A 22,017-nucleotide genomic window follows, 5' to 3' on the forward strand; every position below is an offset into this window, starting at 1 on the left:
ATGTGGTGCTTATTTTTCCATTCTTGGGATACTTCACTTAGTAGAATGGGTTCCAACTCTTTCCAGGAGAACATACAAGATTCTATATCACCGTTATTTCTTACAGCTTAGTAATACTCCATGGTATACATATACCACATTTTACTAATCCACTCATGTATTGATGGGGATTTGGGTTGTTTCCACATCTTTGTGATTGTGAATTGTGCTGCTATAAAAATTTGGGTGCAGATGTCTTTGTTACAGAATGTCTTTTGTTCTTTTAGGTAGATGCCCAATAATAGGATTGCTGGATCAAATGGTAGGTCTACTTGTATCTGTTTAAGGTATCTCCATATTGCTTTCCACAGGGGTTGCACTAGTTTGCAGTCCCACCAGCAGTGTATGAGTGTTCCTGTCTCTCTGCATCCACGCCAACATGTATTGTGTTGGGACTTTTTGATAAAGGTAATTCTCACTGGAGTTAAGTGATATCTCATTGTGGTTTTGATTTGCATTTCCCTGATGATTAGAGATGTTGAGCATTTTTTAATGTGTTTGTTGGCCATTCTTATATCTTCTTTTGAAAAATTTCTATTCATGTCCTTTGCCCACTTTTTGATAGGGTTGTTTGATTTTTTCTTGCTGATTTTCCTGAGTTCTAAATAGATTCTTGTTATCAGTCCTTTATCGGATGTGTAGCATGCGAAAATTTTTTCACATTCTGTAGGTTGTCTGTTTGCTCTCGTGACTGTTTCTTTGGCTGTGCAGAAGCTTTTTAATTTAATCAGGTCCCATTTATTTATTTTTGTTGTTGCTGTGATTGTCTTTGGGGTCTTCTTCATAAATTCTTTGCCTAGGCCAATGTCTGTAAGAGTCTTTCCCACATTTTTTTCTAGAATTCTAATAATTTAACACCTAAGGTTTAAGTCTGTGTTTTGATTTTTGTGAGAGTTGAAAGCTGTGGGTCCTGTTTCAGTCTTCTACATGTGGCTATCCAGTTTTCCCAGCACCATTTCTCAATAAGTTTTTTAACATCAATTTTAAAGTAAAGTTTAAAAAAAAGATAATAGAAAAGCTAGTATTTTAAATGTAATAATTAATGTGTGTTAAGTTTAATTGTACATATTTTTTTGAAGAATTTTCTAAATTTCCACAGCCATTTAAAGTTAATAGACATGTGCTACTACCTGGGCACATGTTTTTAATTGTCACCAAGAGTAATTTCTAATTTAGACAAACTGTTTTGTCAAATGACACAGTTATTTGGTGCAATTATACACCTTATATAATGTGGCATTACCATAATGATAGTATATATATGGGAATAATAGACACATTTATATGCAACTGCTTATCTCTTCTCATACTACAAATCCATCAAGCTTAGGATCCCAATTATAAATCAATAGCACATGTAAATGGCCTGATTCTGCTTTCATTACAACAACTTACAAAACATCTTTGTCACATTTTAATTGTGATTTAAAGAAACTTTTGTTCCTTTCACCTTGGAGATACATGGATTAAGAGACTAGATTTGGAAACTAAACCCTTTACATTAAATTAAAACTATTCAATAGGGTGACTTCTTCACCTATAAACTGAGATATAATTCAAAGTAGAAAGATAAAGAATCATTCATAAAAAGAACATTAGAAAACAAATATATGCCAAGAATGAAATGATTTTAGATCTCCAACTATACACACACATATGCTAATCTATTAATTCTACTGTATACTATAAATACACATATTCACATGCATTTTACTAAAGCCATTTTTATCTTCTTAATCCTCATGTGGTTTTTATATTCTATTTTTTTTACCAGCATGAAGCTGAATCCAGTTCATTAAACCTCTTCCAGTTAATTAGCTCCTTATCTTCACTATATGTGTTAACCATTACTCATTTTGGTCATATGTAATATAAACAAAAACATTAACTTAGGCAAGGAATGGGATTTATTGGTAGCCTAGTTGGGAGGGATACCAGGCAGTTTGCAGAACTGAAGAAAAGAACTGTAGGAACTGCCAGGTCTGGGTCTCATTCTTCTTCCCCAAATGCTTCTCTCCTACTGTATACAGATAATTTCCATGTGAAAAGAGCATGGTGGTTGGCTTCACCAGCTGAAAAGCTCTGGCAGAAAGAGAAAGCCTCTTCTCACAGCATCAATTCCAAAGGAATCTGAATGCCAATATTCTAGTCACATGCCCAGACTTGGATCAATCATTGCCAGAGGGATGGGATTTACTATGTGTGTTAGCTTAGTTTCTTCCAAAAGAAGAATCTGAGATAATGATTGGTTCACAAGTATTTTATTAATATTTAAGAGGCAATCCCAGGAATTACTGCAAAGGAGTGGGAAATATAACATGGAAGAGAGTGGTTTAAAGAGCAATTTATTGCTGTGGACAACTGAAGCTCCACATGCCAGAGATCCTCTAAGTAGGAGTTGTCAACTAAGCGAAAAAGTTCTATACGTATTCACAAGTCTTCATTCCTTGTGCATATCTCTGCCATATATGGGAAAATTCCTACTGCATTGTACTTTAATGGTTAGTTAACTTGTGTTTCTCCTTTAAATTTTTCGTTCCTTGAGGGCATATATACACCATGTTTAATTTCTCCAGAACCTATCTCAAGACTTGACACATCATAGGAAATCAATGCATATTTGTTGAATCAGTTAATAAAGAATAAAATCATTAGATTTCTAGAACACTATCAACACGCAGCTGCAAGACTGATCTCTGTTGTGTATAGAACACTATGTAGCGAGGCAAAATAATATGTTTACTATAAAATAAATTTTTAGGCGTATAAATTGTTCACTTAATATCCAAAGCTAATACTGTTGAGGTGTCAAAAATAAACTCCATTTGTTTATAGGAATCTTATGAAATTTGCTTTTTTATGTGCTTTTTAAAAATTTATTAAAACACTGATTTTTCTAATCATAGAAATGCATCCAAACAAATAAGATTACATATAAAACAAACCTGCATTTATTTTTTTAATTTTAATTTTATTTTATTTATTTATTTATTTATTTTTTTTTAATTTTATTTTTTTTATTTCAGAATATTATAGGTGTACAGATGTTTTGGTTATATAAATTGCTTTTGTACAGTTTGAGTCAAAGTTTTAAGTGTGCCTATCACCCAGATAGTGTGCATTGTACCCGTTAGGTGTGATTTTACCCATCCCCTCCTCGTCCCTCCCATCTGCTTGATTTCTGTTCAATTTTACTTCCATATGTGCACATGAGTGCTGACTGGTTACTTCCAAGTTAATGGGGAGTACATGTGGTGATTGTTTTTCCATTCTTGTGATACTTCACTTAGGAAAATATAAGAATTCTAGAAGAAAATGTTTGAAAAACTCTTATAGACATTGGTCTAGGCAAAGAATTTAAGAAGACGACCCAAAGGCAAACACAGCAACAACAAAAATAAATAAATAAATGAGACCTGATCAAATTAAAAAGTTTCTGCACAGCCAAGGAAACTATCATGAGAGCAAACAGACAACCTACAGAATGGAAGAAAATAGTCGCATCTTACATATCCAATAAAGGGCTGATAACTCGAATCTACTTAAGCAAATCAGCAAGAAAAAAATCAAACAACCCTGTTAAAAAGTAGACAAAAGATATGAACAGCTTTTCAAAAGAAGACAGACTAATGGCCAATAAATCTGCATTTAATTATTATCCACAGGGTACTTTTCTTACCTATTTTTCAGTAGAAAATATTCACAATATTTACAGAGACTAAATTTACTCACCTCAGTTCTGATCAGAAGACAGATGTATTGCCCTTGCTTTTCTCTTGGAAAATATGATCACAGTAGTTCTGGAGAGTTACCATACCTACAGTTTTTAAGTAGCTCACATTGCACTAAAAAGGATTAGATTATTACGACAAGTTTCAATCCTACTGACCAAAACAGCTTACCTAGTGAGCAATCAGTTTGACACAAATTCAGAAGTCTTGGTTATTCTACTTGCTGGTCCTTCAGGGTAATTGTGAATGCCATTTATAATTCGGTAGTCTAGCATGCAGTCACATTATTGCTCTGCCTCTGGAATTTTATCTATATTCATATCTATGTTGTGAGAGACCCTGTAGATTGACTAAAGACTGTGAAAAGAAATTCAGAAATACATATTCTGAACCTCAGACCTTAAACCTTAAATTTATTTTCTTGTGACCAGTCATATTCTAGTCAATTGACAAACACCAACAACTTGCAGAGAGATCCAGTGGAGTTTCTAAATCCTTTATTTGTAGAACATGTTAAGTCTTGTAATTTGTTGTGGTTTTTAAATGTTGGTACTTGTTAAAGTAGAATTTGATCAAATATTTTCTTTAAAAAAAGGATATAATAGCTTTGACAAAGACCCTATTTTAAATAACAGCTATTAAAATAACCCAGGGCAAAGCTTCTAAAATATTTAATAGTGAATCTCTTTTTAATTGTCTGAGATAGTTTTTTAAAGCAATGGTACAGACCTTAGTTTTTCATCTGCTACAGAGGTTGAACTAGTAAAGGCAATATTAAGTAAACATTTTTACAGTATTTAGACCTGATTTACAGAAATTTACTTCCACAATTAGAAATGTGTGTGTGTGGCTTTGAATAAGATAGCTAATTAACTAATATAGTCTAAGCTGGTCCTTTTGAACAGAAGAGTAAATAAATGTTGCCCTCCTATTTAAGGTCCTCCTTTAAGGGCCAGTGACAGCGAAGAAGATACGAACCTATAAGTGAATATTAGAAAATGAACTGTAGTTGTGGTCCTATGTGGTTTTTATATTGTGCTTATGGCACATTCCAATTATACTGAAAACCTGTCATATGCTAGTTTTACGGCAGAAGAATTTCCAGTGAAGATGGTAATTGCTTTTGGGAAGCCAGACATAATAAGCAGTGAACATGTACCCAAACTATGTATGCATTCGTCAGACTTCTTTCGGTTACATATGAGGAGGCCCTAATCAAAAGTTTAATGATATTAAATGAAGTTATCGGCTGATATGATCCAGAAAGCCAGAAGTAGCCTGGCTTCAGGAATGGCTGGACTCAAAGGCTCCAATGATATTCTTTGATCTGCACATTCTCTCTTGTATAGGATGTCTCTCATGGGACAAAGCAGCTACGAGAGTCACATGATAGTAGCTGAACAATCTAAGCAGAAAGAAGTAATCTTTCTTGACAGTTCCAGAAGAAAAGTTACAGTGAAGCATTTAATTACCCTACATTGTACCTATGCCCATTTCTAAATAACTGCTATTGTCAAGAGCACTACATGAACAAGATTCTTCAGGAAAGAGAAACTGTTATCAGAGAAAGAAACAATTTCTGAATGGAAAAAAAAAAAAAAAGTGCCAAAAGCTATAAAGCTTCACCATTCACCCCTCCCCTCAACACTATGTAGGTTAATTCTTTAGGTATATTTCTCCAATATGTTTTTTATACCTGGATTTGTAGTCAGATACTCCCACATCCCCCAATTTATATAGGGTTTTTCTCACCCTTTCTTAAGGGGCCATCAGCCCATATCACAATAAACAAATAAATTAACAAACTAACTAAAAGATATTTAAAAACATAAAAGCTCTTACCTTTTCTACAAATACAATAACGATTTCCATCTATCAAAGTCAAGCATGTTGCGTTGTTTCTGCAAGGGTTATTGAGTAGATCACAGGGGTTATAGCGTTGATGGCAAAATTGTCCAGTATAAAAGGGTGGGCACAGACAGACAAATTGCCCAGGGATGGTGGATTCATGACAAAGTGCTCCATTCATGCATGGATCAGAGTCACATTCATTTATTTCTTCACTACAGTTTTGTCCAGTCAATCCAGATGTACATTCGCAGCTGAAATACAATTTTGAGAGATGTATTTTTTCAAGTTTATTCTTTGCATCGTCAAAGCAACTGCTCCATTAAACTAATAGTATATGGTCTTTTAAAATGTATAACAGGATTAATATATCATACATAGTTTTTAAATATTGTTTGCCTAATTTCCTGGGACAATTTAATGTATATTACTGTGAAATGGACTGCATTGCTGAAATAAGATTTAAGAAGCACTTGGAAAATTTCTAACATAGTTAGGCCTCTGAGACATATCAGAGAACAATTATTGAGCTGAATTACCAATTGAGCAAAATTTCCCTATTAATTATTTAATGTAAAATAATTTTTTACAGATAACTGTTTATAAGCCTGAAATGATATTTAATTCAATGTTCTTAGCAATATGTGTATTTGTAATCACCAGAGTATTTTAACAAAGTACTCCTTTACGTTAAGCAACTCTTTTTGGTTTCAGTTTTTGCATGTTCATTGAATCATGTTAAAAACTGTTTTAAAACATTTTTTCCTATTAATATTTGATTAATATTGGAAAACTGAAGAGAAAGCAAACAAATAAAAATTAAAGAATTTGGATCTTGTCTCTCTATCATAGACTGTAGCTCAGTCTAACCCTCTATCTGGTATCTGTCATTTCTTCAAGTATCACTTTAGACAATCATCTTCCATTAGACTAGGCTAGTTTTGCTCCTAAGAGTAGCAGAATTCTGACAGACAGGGGAGGAGAAAGTACTGTTCATGTAAGGGAATGGACAGGTTATAATGATATCTGCAGATAGAGAGTAAACACAAGGATAGTTCACCCACTGGTTAAGTGGAAGTAAATCACAACTATAGATGGGTTCAAGGAGAGATTTTGAGTCAATCTATGGGTAAGGTAGAGCTCCAAATCTTGTGTAACTCTAATGTTAGGCAAGTAATGAATCATGAAACAAGGCATAGGAGACATTAGAAGAGGAATTATTTTCAGAAAAAAAAGTCCTTTACTGATAAATTAGATTTTTAAGATACCTTGAAAAGAATGCCACAGATTTTTAAGATAACTTGAGTACCATCTCACTTGCTTTATGATAGATACTATCTTGCTAAAAGGTTGAAGGCAAGGAATAAAGGAAGAAAGGAAGAAAAGAAGGAAGGAAGAAAAGAAGGAAGGGAGGGAAGGAAGAAGCAAGGGAGGAATCACCCCATTTCCAGGTTTCAAGCCTCAGAAAAATCAAGGACATTCTGTATTTATAGAGGATACCATGTATTAGAAGATATAGTTGAATAAATAACTCACACCAACACCTGAAATTGAACTCTACATATAATTTCACCTTGCTCTAAAATTTGCTTGCCACATCCTTTAGGAACTCATCACCTATACTACCTTATATTATAAGCATTTGCATGGCTTGCCTCCACTATTATGCTTCCGGTTTCTTGATGGGTAAGAATTATCTGAATCTCCATATTATCATGTACATAGTAAAATTGACAATATTGTAGGTATTGCTTGATATAAAGTACTCAATGGTGGGAGTCAGATAGACCTACCTGAATTCTTTCATTTGAGAAATTGAGGATCAGAGAACTTAATGAAACTGGTAATCTCAGATAATTCTCGTAAAGATTAAATGAGATGATGAATTAAAAAGTGTATATAATCTAACCACCTACAATGGTTACTGGGTGCTGTCACAGAATTAAAAAAAAAAAAAAAACTGTTGCCCTATCAGCCTAAATATATTATGTGTCACAACAATGAATATTTATTTAATTTTTAATAGTAATACCACATTTTAAAACTGTCAAATGTATTATCCAGTTTGATACTTTCAATAAAGCTTTGAAACATGTAGAAGAGGTATTTTCTTATTCTCACTTTACAGATAAGATAGCTGGAAGTACAAAGGATAAAAATGATGAATGCAAAGTTGCATGGTTAGCAAATGAGACCTGGAATCCAGACTCTTCCATGTTCTTGTTTTGTTTTATTTTTACATGTTCAAATTCATTATCATACCATATAACATTTTATGTAATAATGTTAAAACTAAGTGTTACTCAGTCCTAATAAAATAACTTTATTTTACTTATAATAGCTTCACTGTAAATAAAACCATTCGCTCATATCATGGTAATCAATTAATATATTATGCCAGTTTAAAAGAAGAAAAACTGGAGAATTAATACTTTCTTAAATCATAGAAAGTCACTTAAATCATAGTAGTCATTACCACATCATGACCACAAGTTCTAAGGGGGTTGTACAAATTTTTATGCTTTTCTCTTGATTATATTCTCTTATGAGTACATAATTTCAACTTGGCTAATTTAAAAGTGTTTCCTGTGAATAATCGGCAATGGCTGAATATTTAGCATGTGTGCTGATGGTCTGTTTTATCTTCTCACATAACAGGTGGCCTAAGACTTCACATGGTGTCGTTACGAGGATCAAATCCTCCAGAAAGCATCTGGCCGTATGTCAACCGGACTGATAATGCCAAGACTGAGTCCTATGGAGAAAATAAAGTTCTGAGGAACAAACTCATTACTAGTAACTAACAATCACACCTACAGGTTTATATATTTGAATCTGTTCCTGTATATGCCAAAGAAATCTATCTTTGATGGACAGAAAAACATATTTTATTTGAGAGCTTCAATCTGATTTTAAGATTGTACCATGGAATAATTTCAGCATTCAGTATGATCTGGCAGAATTTTTCAAACTCACAGCTAGAAGCACAATCTTTATGGATTAAAAAAACCAAGCAAGCAAAACACATACTGTATGACTTTTCAAGTGTACAATTTCCAGTAGTAAACACTTAAAAACAAATTAAGTGTGTGCCTAAAGGTAAACTAATATATTCTAATTTGCTCTCTTCCCTAGTGAAGAAACCTAAATTCATTGGCATAAAATATATCAAACTCCTTTTAAGAATATTTCAAATCTTAAATGTTGATTTAAAGTACTAAAGCTAATAGAAAATAAAGTTTGTCATTGTGTTTAAAAAGGGAAAAAAGAGTACTCATCAAATAAATTTATAACCTTCAAAATCTTAATAAATGCCAATTCCTAAATACTAACCATTCTATATACTTACCACATATATTGAATGTGTGATGACTAGGTATTGTTCTGTAATATGTAGCTATGATTGAACATGTTTTGTATAGCAAAGTATATAGGCTTTTTGGGCTATAAATTTATAAATACAAATCTCATAATATATGCAGTTTAAAGAATATTTTCTTATAAAAATTAGTTCACTATTTGTAGAAGCAGAGAGTAGAATGTTGGCTACCATAGGCTGGGAGGTAGGGGGATTAGGGGAGCTATTGATCAAAGGATATAGTTGGAAGAAATAATGTCAAGAGATCAATTGTGCATCATAGTGACTATAGTTAATAACAATATATTGTGTAGTTGAAAATTACTGAGAGATTTTAAGTGCTCTCATCACAAAAAAGTGATAAGTATGTGAGGTAATGCAACGTTAATTAGCTTGATTTGCCCATTTCACAATATATACATATATCAAAATGTCATGTTGTATACCATAAATATACACAATTTTTGTTAATTACAAAATTAGTTCACTTATTGTTTCTTGCAACCATTAAGTATACAAAAATAAAATTTCAACCAAAACTGGTAGGTAAAAAAGAAATAATAAGGCTGTGAATAAAATAGTATTATCTAGCAGAGAAAAAAGAAGAAATAAAAAATATAAGCTACCCAATTAAGTAATTCATTCCTTATTTTGTTTTGTCCATTCACCAATTTGTTCATTCATTTAATTATACCACCAGGTGTATCATCAACAAAACTATATTAATAATGAATTACTATATAACAAAATCTTAAAGGAGATATATAGGACTCAGGGAAAAAAATCAGTTAACAAAATGAGAGGTGATACAATGGCAGCATTCCAGAAGAAAATACAGGGTAAAATTAAATACGTTATAGAAATAAAGACTTCATGAAAAGATTAAATAAGAATAACTAAAAAAATTGAAAATACAGACATATAAAAAAACACAACTGAGAATAATCAGTAAAATAAAGTTAGAAAAAGTAAAATTTCTTACAAAAATAGAAACAAACTGTTGGATTTGTAAACAAACAAAAAAGCAAATATATGCATAACTGGGAGCCTAGAAAAAGTGGAAGCCTATCATCCAAGAAACCTTTCCAAAAAATGAAGACACAAATCTAGAGATTGGAATGTCACACATGGTCTATTAACAACAACAACAATAATATTAATAAACATCAATCAACAACAAAACATTGCCTGGTAAAATTACTAGATCTCAAAGATAAAAGAAAAAAAAAATCATTCGTAGAAAACAAAGGTTCATTTATCTCCCAAGTGTAAAAGATCAGCTAGTTTCACCATAGGAACATTCAAGGCTTGAAGACAATAGAATAATGTCAACAAAGTCTTACAGGAAAGAAAATAGTACCTAAGAATGTCATACGTAACAAAGAAGACATTCAAGTATAGGGGCAATGAGTAAATATTTTCAATAACGCAAAGACTCAGATATTATAACTCTCATGAGTTTTTATTTTATTTTTAATTTGTTTTTAATAGGCAAATAACAATTGTATATATTATACATTTATGGGATACCATGTGATGTATTATATGTTTACTTATTGATGACACTGCTAGAAGATGAATTGTGGCCAACCATGCTATAAATTAGGATGCTTGGTTAAAAAAAAATGAGTTTTTAATCCATTTAAACATAAGGCTAAGGCTAACATAACTAGAAATAGTAATATTAGAATAAACTGCTAAAACTATGAGCAAAGATTTTAGCAAGAAAATTCAAAGATAAAGAAGAGGGGTCACAATATTAATCACAGATCAAGTTGAATTTGGGGAAAATTTTTTACTTTTTTCTCCTCCTATGTTTTTGTTGTCATTTCTGTTTTTTTTTTCCTTTGTATTCCATGCCTATTTCATATAATTGAAGCAGATAAATTAGTCATGTTCTACAGGAGGGCCTGGAGACCTTTCTTTGAATCAAAGTGATAAGGCTTATGCTTTTCAAAGGGGCACCAACTACATTGAAAAGCATGGTCTTTCACTACTAGACAGGACTGACTATAAGAGACACTGTTCCTAAAATAGGCCTCTTGTAGATAATGGGGATGAAATAAAAAAAAAAAAAAAGAAAGAAAAGAAAAAAAAGAAACCCAGGTGGTGGCATATAACCCTCAAAGGAAGTTAGGCACAATTATAATGACCACCAAGGGTAGAGTGGAAGTTCAAGGCAACCTCTACCCAAAAAGAACTACCAGGCACTTAATAGAACATATTGTCTGTAGGGACAACGTAATTTGAAAGATAACAAAGGTATTCTTCAATCTACACCATCAAAATAAATCAAGATCAAGAATGGATGATTAGGAAGCTAGGAGCAGGTATTCCAACAATAATCATGATCCCTTGCCTGGTTTTCAGACTCCAAACTCACTGATTAAAGGAGAAGCCAGATGTCCAGGCCTCCCCTGCAACAACACAGCAAGATACAGTAAAGATTCCACCAATCTTTCCCTAAAAGTACCTATGGCTATTTACTTTCTTACTGCATTTAGGAGAAGAAATGCCAATCATTTCAAGGATGGTGCACTTAGGTTCAATTCGACATTGACATCTAGATTTTTGAAGCTTCACTGTGTTAGAATGAGAGCATATGGAGGCCAAGTAAAAAGGCAACTGTCCCAGTGCAGCATAGAGTAGGTCTGTTGGTCCCAGTTGTCACTTCCTTAGTCCCTGAATATATATTACACTTGAAATGGATATATTTTATAGTTGGTAGAAACCTTACATCATTTCTTAGGTTCTAATGGCACAAATATTACCCTGACCCATTCACCTATGGATATAGATGGCTGGCAGCTTTGAATGAGTCTCAGAGCAAGAAAAGACTTGGTACCAGGTTCAGGCTAAAGTGTAAGTAGACTTGCCTTTTGCACCATGAGAATCAACAGACTCTGTGGTTTTAGAGGTATTAGTGCATTCGTGAGGGCAAAGGATCCTAGGAAGTTTATGGCAGTCCCCAGTAGAAGAATCATAACACAGACCCCTAGGGTTAGAGCAAGAACAGAGAGATGCTAGGATGGAAAAGCAAATATAAAGTGGGTAGTACAGAAAGGAGATGAAGTGTATCAATTCTGGCCTCTACACTGGCTACAGAGGTAGGTGCTATAACTCATTCAACTAATTTTTTTATAAAATTTTTCCCAAGAAAAAAGTCCCATCAGAATTCTGAAGCAGTATCTTTCCAAACTGACAAGAAGCAAGCAAATAAGGGTGGAAGGAATGGTTTCTGGTAAAGGCTGGTTAGCCTAGAACTGAAGCCATTTCTCTAGCTCTTGGGAATGTTGGTTGTTAACATCTATGAGAATTGTCCTCAGCTGGGAAGAGCCACATCACTCAAGGGCACTCTCCTTTTCTTGGGTCAGTCCATACTCAATTATTGGATGATGCAGGGATGTAAAGACTGAGCCTCAATGTGAGATAGCACTACTGGGTTATCTCTGCTCTAGAGCTTGCAGTGGGATTGGTGAGCCGCCCTGGTCTTTGAACCACAGTTCATTCTCTGCTTCTGCCCAATTCTATGCCTTTCATTCTCCCACAGATATTTTCTTTTCTTTTTTAAAAAAAGCTTCATTGAGATATAAATAATGTACGAAAACACTGCACTTATATCAAGAACTGTCCACAAATGCATTCCTCCATGCCAATCTCCATCTCAGACTTTGTTTCCTGAGGAATTGAATTTGTAATACATTCACTATGATGAGTGCCAAATGCTTTTATTCTACTTCTAGAAATGTACACATGAAAAGGCATGAAGATAAGTGTTCAAATTTCTCTGTTTCACTGTTTGCAATGGAAAAAAAAATCAAAAGAACATGTAGGACATTAACAGGGCACTAATTAGCATCTGCAATAATGAAAATTAATTATGCATGTTTATATATGATGATTTAGGAATATAATCATTTTATATTATATAATACATAAAATATATCGATTTTATGATTTTAATTATGTCAAAAAGTTTACATAAGTACTTATGTAAATACAGAGAATCTCTAGAAGCATACAAGAGGCAATAAGGAATATGGAGTAAAAATGTACCCAGAGGGTCCAGTGTTCTGGATTCAAACACTGTATCTCTTACAATAGCTACGTAAACTTGAGGAAGTTATTTCTCTTGGGAACAATAACATTTCTTTTTCAGGTGGGGACTAAATTAGCTAATACCTGTAAAGCACTTAGAAAAGTACCCAAAATATAATGTGTACTTTGATTAAGACTATTAAATATAGATATCTTGAGAAGTGAGTTGGGTGAGAGATGGCAGATCTTATTTTTTTCTTAATATAATTCTGTAATAGTTAGTTTGTCACTTAGCATATGCAATGTAATTATAATAAAACAACTTTTTTTTTTCAAAAACAGCTTATTTTTCAGCTTAATTTTGAAACATCCTTTTATTCTGTAGCATTGGTCAGAAGCCCATACTTCTTGTTTTCTCTTTTGTTTGCTTGGTTTCACCTTTTATCTGTAGAGATTTGTCTAGGCATGGAACTTGTTATAAAGAAGTTGAATGCATTTTCGTTGGGTTCCCCTCACTGTCCACCAGTAGTGGCTGTTAAATTCCTTTAACATGATGCATTGAAAGTGTGATGAATGTACATTTCACATTTTCTTTGCAGGGCATCTTTGGGATTGGGTGACAGCACTAGAATTCATCCAGCAATTGACTCTCTGCTCAGGCTGGTATCATAGCCAAAGTGATGATGTGGATGTGCCCACCTTCCTTTCTGATGCTTGTCTTCTTTTTGGCAGTAAAGAGCACTGCTGGACCAGAGAGAAGCCTCTTTTCCCTGCCAAAGTTCTGCTGGAATAGTCTTTGCACAAGTCCTGAAGCTTTCCAGATTAGCAACTTCTGAATCCAGCTGGCCTACAATGGTGCAAGAGATTCCTGCCTCTCGCCTTCCTAGTTCCAAAATAGGAGATCGGATTAGCACTTCTCCAGATTCTCCCCCATTATGCTAAAGAGGTTGGTAGGAGGTGGCTCTCTACTTCTGTTTTGTTTGTTTTCCAGTCTAATTCTATTACACTATATGTTGCTTATATTCTCAATATTTCTGGAAAGGGCATGATGTTACTCCCTGTTAGAGGGCTTGTACCATGGGATGAGAAAGAATTCTCGACTCAAACATTGATGTGGGCTTTGAATTAAAGAGTTTATTTTACTTTCCAAAGGAGGAAGAGACACGGCATGAAAGGAAGAAGGAATGCCAGCCCTGAGGATGAGTGGCCTGAGCCTTTATTGGAGTTATAAAGAGCTAAGCAGTTGTAGCTGTGAAATCATAATGAAAGGGAGTTGTTCCCAGAGCATTTGTTGTTGTGAAGTGATAACAGAATAGTTTTCCAGAGCAGTTGTTTTCTGTTGGGCTGGTTTTATCTGACTTCTTGGAATGTGGTCTGGCAGATGCTGAGGGGGCTATGTGCCCTTTTCTTATCTGCTTAGTATTTTTCCAGTTCTGCAAAACAAGCTCTTAAAAAAAACAAAACAAGTTAAGCCATAGGAAGTCAAGCAAGAAGCAAACAATGGGGGCCAGCACACCATTATGTGCAGTAATGTTTTTATGTTAGATGACTTACTATCGATACTGTCCTTTCACTCTCTTTGCCAAGATTCATGTAGTCTTCCTTCTTTTTTTTTTAGTCTGTTTTTGTTGCTTTCTTAAAAAGACATGGGGTCCATTTAAATAGTTATGATGAATTGGACATCTTAGAATTTTTAGCCTAGTCATTAGTGATTTTATAGAAATTTATGTTTGGTTATATGAAGAATGTGAGGTATTTATTGAAGCAAATTTTATTATTTCTTTGAATATGCTCAATAGTCGGATATTTGATTTCCTATAAAGTAATGCAAAGGTTCTCAAAGATTTTGTAGAATGACACCATGATTTCATTTCCTTTGGGGATATCTTCAGCAGTGAGTAAATCCCAAGTCAAGTTGACGAGTCATAGTAGAAAAGTTGTATGGTAGGAGGATTAAGACAAATTTTGACAAATATGATATTGAAGCCTAAAAATTGTCCATATCAAGTTGCTAAATGATTATTTTGCCTGCCAGAGATTGTAAGTAAATAAAAATAAATGATCTCTTAGTATTTTGTTTTCAGTGCCAGGTATTCATAAGCTAAAAGTCAATACACACTACTTCATATTGCTCCAGATACCAAAATATACTCTAATTTTGGGTAGTATATGGTTGGATTTAATTTTTTCTTCCAGAGTTCCTGATAGAAATGTTCGACAATAATGCTGAATTAAAGAAAAACAGTATTTATGTCTATATTACATCTAGCAAAACTTCAGAATAATTAGTAATTTACTTATTCCATCACTGCTAGGAGGTCAAATTGTGATGTACATAAAATTCTGAGGTATAGAGCTCTGTTAGCTGACTTTCTCTGATCTATACTTCAGTTGCCCAAGATATTTCTGCTGTTGCCCAACTGATCACTAAGTTTAAGATTCCATCCTTTTGAGTTTTCCTGTTACTGTCCATCAAATCTTATCTGTCTATATCCCGTTTCTTTAGAAATTTGTTTAGTGTCTGGCTAACATATTATTCTTAATAATGAGTAAAATAAAATGTTTATCTTTTTCCCACACATTTTCACCTTAATACAATTCTTTGATGTCTCCATTTTACCACATTTATGATTAAGACCAGACAGTATGTTTATATTTTTGAGGATAATGGCTATTTCAACACCCAGTATTATGTTCATTTTAATTGAAATAAACAGATTCTCTTTTGTGATGATTGCAATTTACTGTTTTTGCATTTATATTGTATCTATAAAGTGCTAATAGAGAAAAAAATATATATTTGTATACTTACTTGTTTTCCCTATTTTTATAGATAAGTCCATACAACATAGATCCTGAATAAATGCCATTTATTATATTTATCTGTATCCTCTTTAACTGTAAATGAATAACTTGATTTTTCCATGGCAAAGCCGTTTTTTTAATTTTTTACGTTAATACTGAAACCCTTTGTTTGTTTGAGACAGAGTGTAGCTCTGTCGCCTGTGCTAGAGTGCAGTAGCATTATCATAGCTCATTGCAACCTCCAACTCCTGAGCTCAAGCTATCCTCCTGTCTCAGCCTCCTGAGTAGCTGGGACTACAAATACATGCCACCACAGCACCACAGCCGGCTAATTTTTTCTATTTTTAGTAGAGATGGGGTCTCAGTCTTGCTCAGACTGGTCTCAAACTCCTAAAGCTCAAATGATCCTACCACCTCGGCCTCCCAGAGTGTTAGGATTATCGGTGTGAGCCACCACGCCAGGCCGGCAGAGTCCTTTTATTTTGAATTTCAGATTACAGATAGTACACAACTGGAAAAGTAATGTGCTTGTTATCAGTTATCTACAAAGCACCCATTCTCTCTTACCTATTTCCTTACGTAACTAATTTTATTCAGGTAGATTCCCCCTCCTTTGTATTTCATGTGTTAAGTGAGCAGTTGATTTTATGCTGATACTCCATGCCAGATGTGGGTCTGATTGCTCTAAGACAGTGAATTTCAACTTTGGCTGCATATTAGAATCAGCTACTAGCTTATAAATCTCCTGAAGCTCAGACTTCACCCAAGAGAGATTAAATCTGGATCTCTCAGTGTGGGACCAAGGCCTTAGCATTTTCTAAATGGTTTTAGTGTGCAGCCACGTTTACTCATTTCCCTGCAGTGTCTGGTTTAAGAACACAGACCTAAATTAATTAGCATTGATTTAGCATGAGCATTTGATGCAATTAAAGTCAAAGAGTCATAATATTTTCTAAGATCTTGTGAGAAATACCCTTTCTCACTTTAATGAAGCAGCCTCCAGACGTGATGCTTACTTTCATTTGATGCCATAGTGTACAAATGTGAAGCTGGGATGGCTAATTTCACTCTGCCATGGTGAGCTTATTGACATATTCAGCCTACAGAGTACAGTACAGCCAAGGGAATCTCAGAGAAATCGGGTCATTTCCTACTCAGCAGCTCACTTTATCTCTGGACTTCCAGTTAAACGAGCTGCTATTTTTGTTATCAGTTAAACCAGTTTTAATCATATTTTTTTACACTTACAGTTAAAACTATCTCAACTGATATATATACATATATATATATTACATATATATTATTCTGGGGAATATAAAAAACATTACTTAAAAACAACTTGAAATTTATTGGGTAACTTTAATTCACAATAATGTTTCATTTATTTTGTGTCTGATCATCAGATCAAGGAAAACTCATTAAAATTATTTTAATAGTTCAATGAGCATAGCAAAATTTTTCACCAATAGGTTCAATTTCTTCAGTTCTTTAGAGATCACTGATCAAAATGTAAACAGGGGTAGTTTTGCCTGGCAGAACAAAAGTAGGACTATAAGTCTGAAATCAATACAATCTACAGACATAAAAATCCACAGATCCATAATTGAGTTTATTTATATCCAATTTCTTCTATTGACATTCTACTGTCTAAAATATGGGCACAGATCAGATCCATAACTCTAAATTTTATTTAATTATTCTATTCTATATCTCAGATGCTATAAACAATGTTGATTAAATGAGTCTAATTGCTTTTCTTTAATATTAATCTTTTTCTTACCCAATGATATCCCATCATTATTAAGAAATAAAGTATTCCTAAAAGATTTGAGGTTTTATGAATCCTTGCCCAATCATATTATTTTTTTCTATTATTCTTTCCAAGGGAAGCACTCTCCTGAAAGTTGGTTTATCATTCCCAAATATTTCTTCACAATTGTCCATGTATATATTTTTAAATAATATAGTTATGTTTGGTTTTGTTTTTTAAAATTTTAAATATCATATATATCCTTTATTAACTTACATTTTGCTCATATCTTCTTATATTCTGCTATATTTTTTAAAATAAAATCTCTGATACATAAAACCATAGAAATCCTTTTTTTAGTATCCTTAGGAAAAACTATCTGTGATATATATATATAGATAGATATAGACATAGATACACACACACACATATATATATATATACACAAACACCATGGAGTACCACTCAGTAATAAAAATGAAAGAAATAATGTCTTTTGCAGTTTCTTGGATGAAACTGTAAGCCATTATCCTGAGTGAAGTCACTCAGGAACAGAAAAATAAATTCCACATGTTCTCACTTATAAATGTGAGCTAAACTATGGCCACACAAGGGCACACAGAGTGGTACAATGGACACTGGAGACTCAAAAGAGGAAGGGTTGGAAGAGGTAAGTGATGAAAAATTACCTATGGGGTACAACGTACATTCCTTGAGTGATAGGTATACTAAAAGCTCAGACTTCCCCACTATACAATATCCACATGTAACAGAATTCAACTTGTACCCCTAAATCTATTAAAATAAAAACAATTTTTTAATTAAAAAAAACATTCTTATAAAAATAAGTTTGTGAGGTGACATATATGTTAATCACCTTGATTTAATCATTTCAAAATGTTAGTATCTATAAAACATCATATTATACCCCATAAATATATAATTATTGTCAGTTAAAATTAAGAAATAGATAAAACTACATTTACATATTTTGACAAGCATGCAAAGAAAATATAGTATGTTGGATTGAATGGTTAGAGGGTTAGAGAGGTTTCCTATAGCCTGTTTTAAGCTAATTCCCAAGTCTAGGGGCCTTGAGAAAAGAGGTAAGAGATAGGAAACAATATAGTATTCCAGATGAAAGAAACAGCAAGGGAAAAAAAAAAGATCTTGGTGTGTTTGAAAAACCTAAAAAACACCAGTATAAAATTTGGTGCTAGAAATTATATAATTAATATAAATAATATATAATCCCCCCATAAGCAGATTTTTTTTCCCCTTTAATTCATTTTAATTGAAGAATAATTTATGAGCCATTTATAGTCATTATTTATTCTAAGTTTAGTACATGCTGAAATAATAGCTGCATTTTCAATCATAGTGTACAGCAAGCTATATGACCTGCCACATATCATAAAAGGCCTAACCTCTAAAGTATTTTAAAGGAAAATAGGGAAATGTTTAAAATCCTAATCTAGTTTATGTGACGTTAACCCTCAAAAAATCACTGTTCTAATGTCTCAAAAACATCAAGTGGCTTCAAACAATAAACTCCCTGATTCAGGGGAAATTAAAGTACAAATATAATGTTTAAAATCTTTGAAAAAGGAGACAGATCCTGAAATGTAAATATTTATAAAGAATTACTATAGCAGGACATGTGTTAACTGTAATTTACTTTGAAAATCATGACTATTTATATTTAGGCTATACACATTTATTTTCTGACTAAAGAAATCAGAAATTTATATAATATTTATTTAAGTTCTGAAGTCAAGGAAGAATTTTATGCTTGGACCTTTTAATATAAGACACTGGAAAACATAATGGACCATGTCTTTGAATATGGCTATGCAAGAAATATAAAAATGTTCAAATGCACATCTCAGATTGATTCTGCATGAAAATTGAAAGCATAATTTAACATGGCAAACTTTGTGGAAAAAATTATTACCCTAAATAAGGTGCTCTAGACACAGATCCAGGAGAAAATCATGAAATGGATTTCTTATTTTTATGTAAGCCCCTTCTGCATATCAGCTGTGTTACCATTTTGGAAACTGATAGATCTCAAGGCATTCATTTAAACTATCCACAGATTATTTAGCAAAACAATTATTTTAATTTCGGGAGAAAAGCGCTCTACAAAGAGAAGAAATAACCCTAGACAAAACCAACAATACAAACTCTCAAGTACCTGGAGATACAGTAGGAAAAGTTAATGATTTTCTTACATAATCAATTCTACAGACTGAAGCAATTTAAAATAATAAATGTAGACATAAGTTTTCATCATTAGATTGATGTCAAAACTCCCTTGATAAGGAAAAGCATAGCACTGAACAACTATTTCATCACTGAGTTGGCAAAGAATGACAGATAACAATTGGAAATAATGGAAAATCTTAGGAGTTCTAGAGAAAGAAGTCCTAAATTTCATATCCCTCTGCTAACTAACATGCCATTGGAAAAGCCAACCGAACTATATAATTTTTGGTATGCTTATGTATGAAATAAAAGTAATATCAGCATATCATCTGGCCATAAGTATAATAAAGGTCAGATTAAAAAGTTTCTGGCTGGGTGCAGTGGCTCATGCCTGTAATCCTAACACTTTGGGAGGCTGAGGTGGGAGAATTGCTTGAGGTTAGGAGTTCCAGACCAGCGTGAACCAGACACTGTCTCTACAAAAAATAGAAACATTAGCTGAGTATGATGGCATGTGCCTGTAGTCCCAGCTACTTGGAAGGCTGAGGAAGGAGGATCGCTTGAACCCAGGAGTGTGAGGTTATAATGAGCTATGATGACACCACTGCACTCTAGCCTAGGCTACACAGTGAGACCCTGTCTCAAAAAAAAAAAAACAAAAAAAAAAAAAGAAAAAATTTCTATGAAAACTCTTTGTTAAGATAAACATAACATATAACTACTTTAATTTATATTTATATAAATATTTCTCATACTAAAAAAGGAATGTACTGATGTTTTGTGAACTGTTTACTCAGAAATCATTACAAAGACAAATTTTTCAAAAGCCCAACAAATAGCAGGAGGAATGAGAGTGAAAATGAACTATAAAAGGGCACAAAGAAACTTTCCAGGGTGATGGATATATTTCATATTTTGATTTTGGTGTTAGTTACACAGGTCAACATAATTGCCCAAACTCCTCTAAATGTATACGTAAGAACTGTATTTTATTATAAGTTATTACCAAAAAAGGTCTAAAAACAATTGAATGCCTTATGAAAGGCTCTTTCTCTTAAAACATTACCTACCCCACAAAAAGAGGAAAAAAAGAAACAGTAAGAGAAAAAGACTACTTTGAAAAATGAGAAAAATAAGGACATCATGTACTTGATTATATTATGTTTTTAAGGAATATAATATCAAATTCTGACTAATCACATTTTAGAAAAATAAAATGCAGATTTTGCAATAACAAAGATTCTCATATACTTTCTTCCTTTTTGTTGCAAATGCTTATTACTTTTTCGTAGTTTAATAAAAATAATTTTGCTAGCAAATACCATAATCCTAAATTTTACATTTTGTGCTTTTCATAGTCGCAGTCATTGCCCTCACATGCAACATTGAATCTGAAGCAAATAATGACTGATGACTTTCAATTCATTTCTAATGAACCATTTCTGAATGTGCCTGGATCATTTTAGTTTTGCTTTGTTATGTTCTATTTTTTCATTTTTAAAAAATTTTAGAATTTCTAGGGCTTTGCATAAAACAAGTCAACATTTTTAAAAATAAATGTTGTAGGACAAGCAAACAAAGCCCATAATACAATGTACTTTTTTAAAATTTATTTTTATTTTTCAAATTTCATTTTAATTTTAATTGACAATAAGATAACATCTTTAATCTAGACTTTGTACTATGGTTCTATATGAAATAATGAGATAATCTAACACTGAATAATTTTTTTCTGAGTACTTTTTTAAATAATAAAAATAATCTTTGAATATGATTCTACACAGCTCTATGAATAAAATTCATAAGGTTTTATGTATGGCTATGCTAAATTATAAAATTATGTGCTGCCAGAGCCATAAGAAATGTTTTAATATTTGCACTCAGAATATATCAGAGGGTATCAAGGATTGAATTGTGTCCCCCCAGAATATTTGGAAGTCCTAATCTCCAGGACCTCAAAATGTGACTTCTTTTGAAAATAGGGTCTTTACAGTTGTATTCAAATTAAAGTGAATTCATTAGAGTGAGAACTAATCCAAAATGATCAATGTCCTTATCAAAAGGGGAAATTTGGACACAGAGATAGACAGCACACACGAAGAACACCAAGTAAAGATGAAGGCAGAGATCGGGGGATGCAAGAGAAGCCAGGGAATGTCAGAGACTGCACTAGCAAAGTAATACACAGGGTGTACATATGAGGAGGTTTTGAAAGGTGGGAAACAACCAGGAATTTGATC

At 33.0% G+C, this 22,017-nt stretch overlaps 1 protein-coding gene across 1 annotated transcript in view; it reads right to left on the reverse strand.

The window, feature by feature from the left end:
- Positions 1–22,017, reverse strand: part of EYS (eyes shut homolog) — a 1,462,097-nt gene that overhangs the window by 999,025 nt on the left and 441,055 nt on the right. The window contains 1 exon segment of the mRNA XM_069488330.1: positions 5,613–5,872. Coding sequence (XP_069344431.1) covers positions 5,613–5,872 — 260 coding nt within the window.

Source organism: Eulemur rufifrons, chromosome 15, assembly GCF_041146395.1.
Source record: "Eulemur rufifrons isolate Redbay chromosome 15, OSU_ERuf_1, whole genome shotgun sequence".
Taxonomy (NCBI): Eukaryota; Metazoa; Chordata; class Mammalia; order Primates; family Lemuridae; genus Eulemur; species Eulemur rufifrons.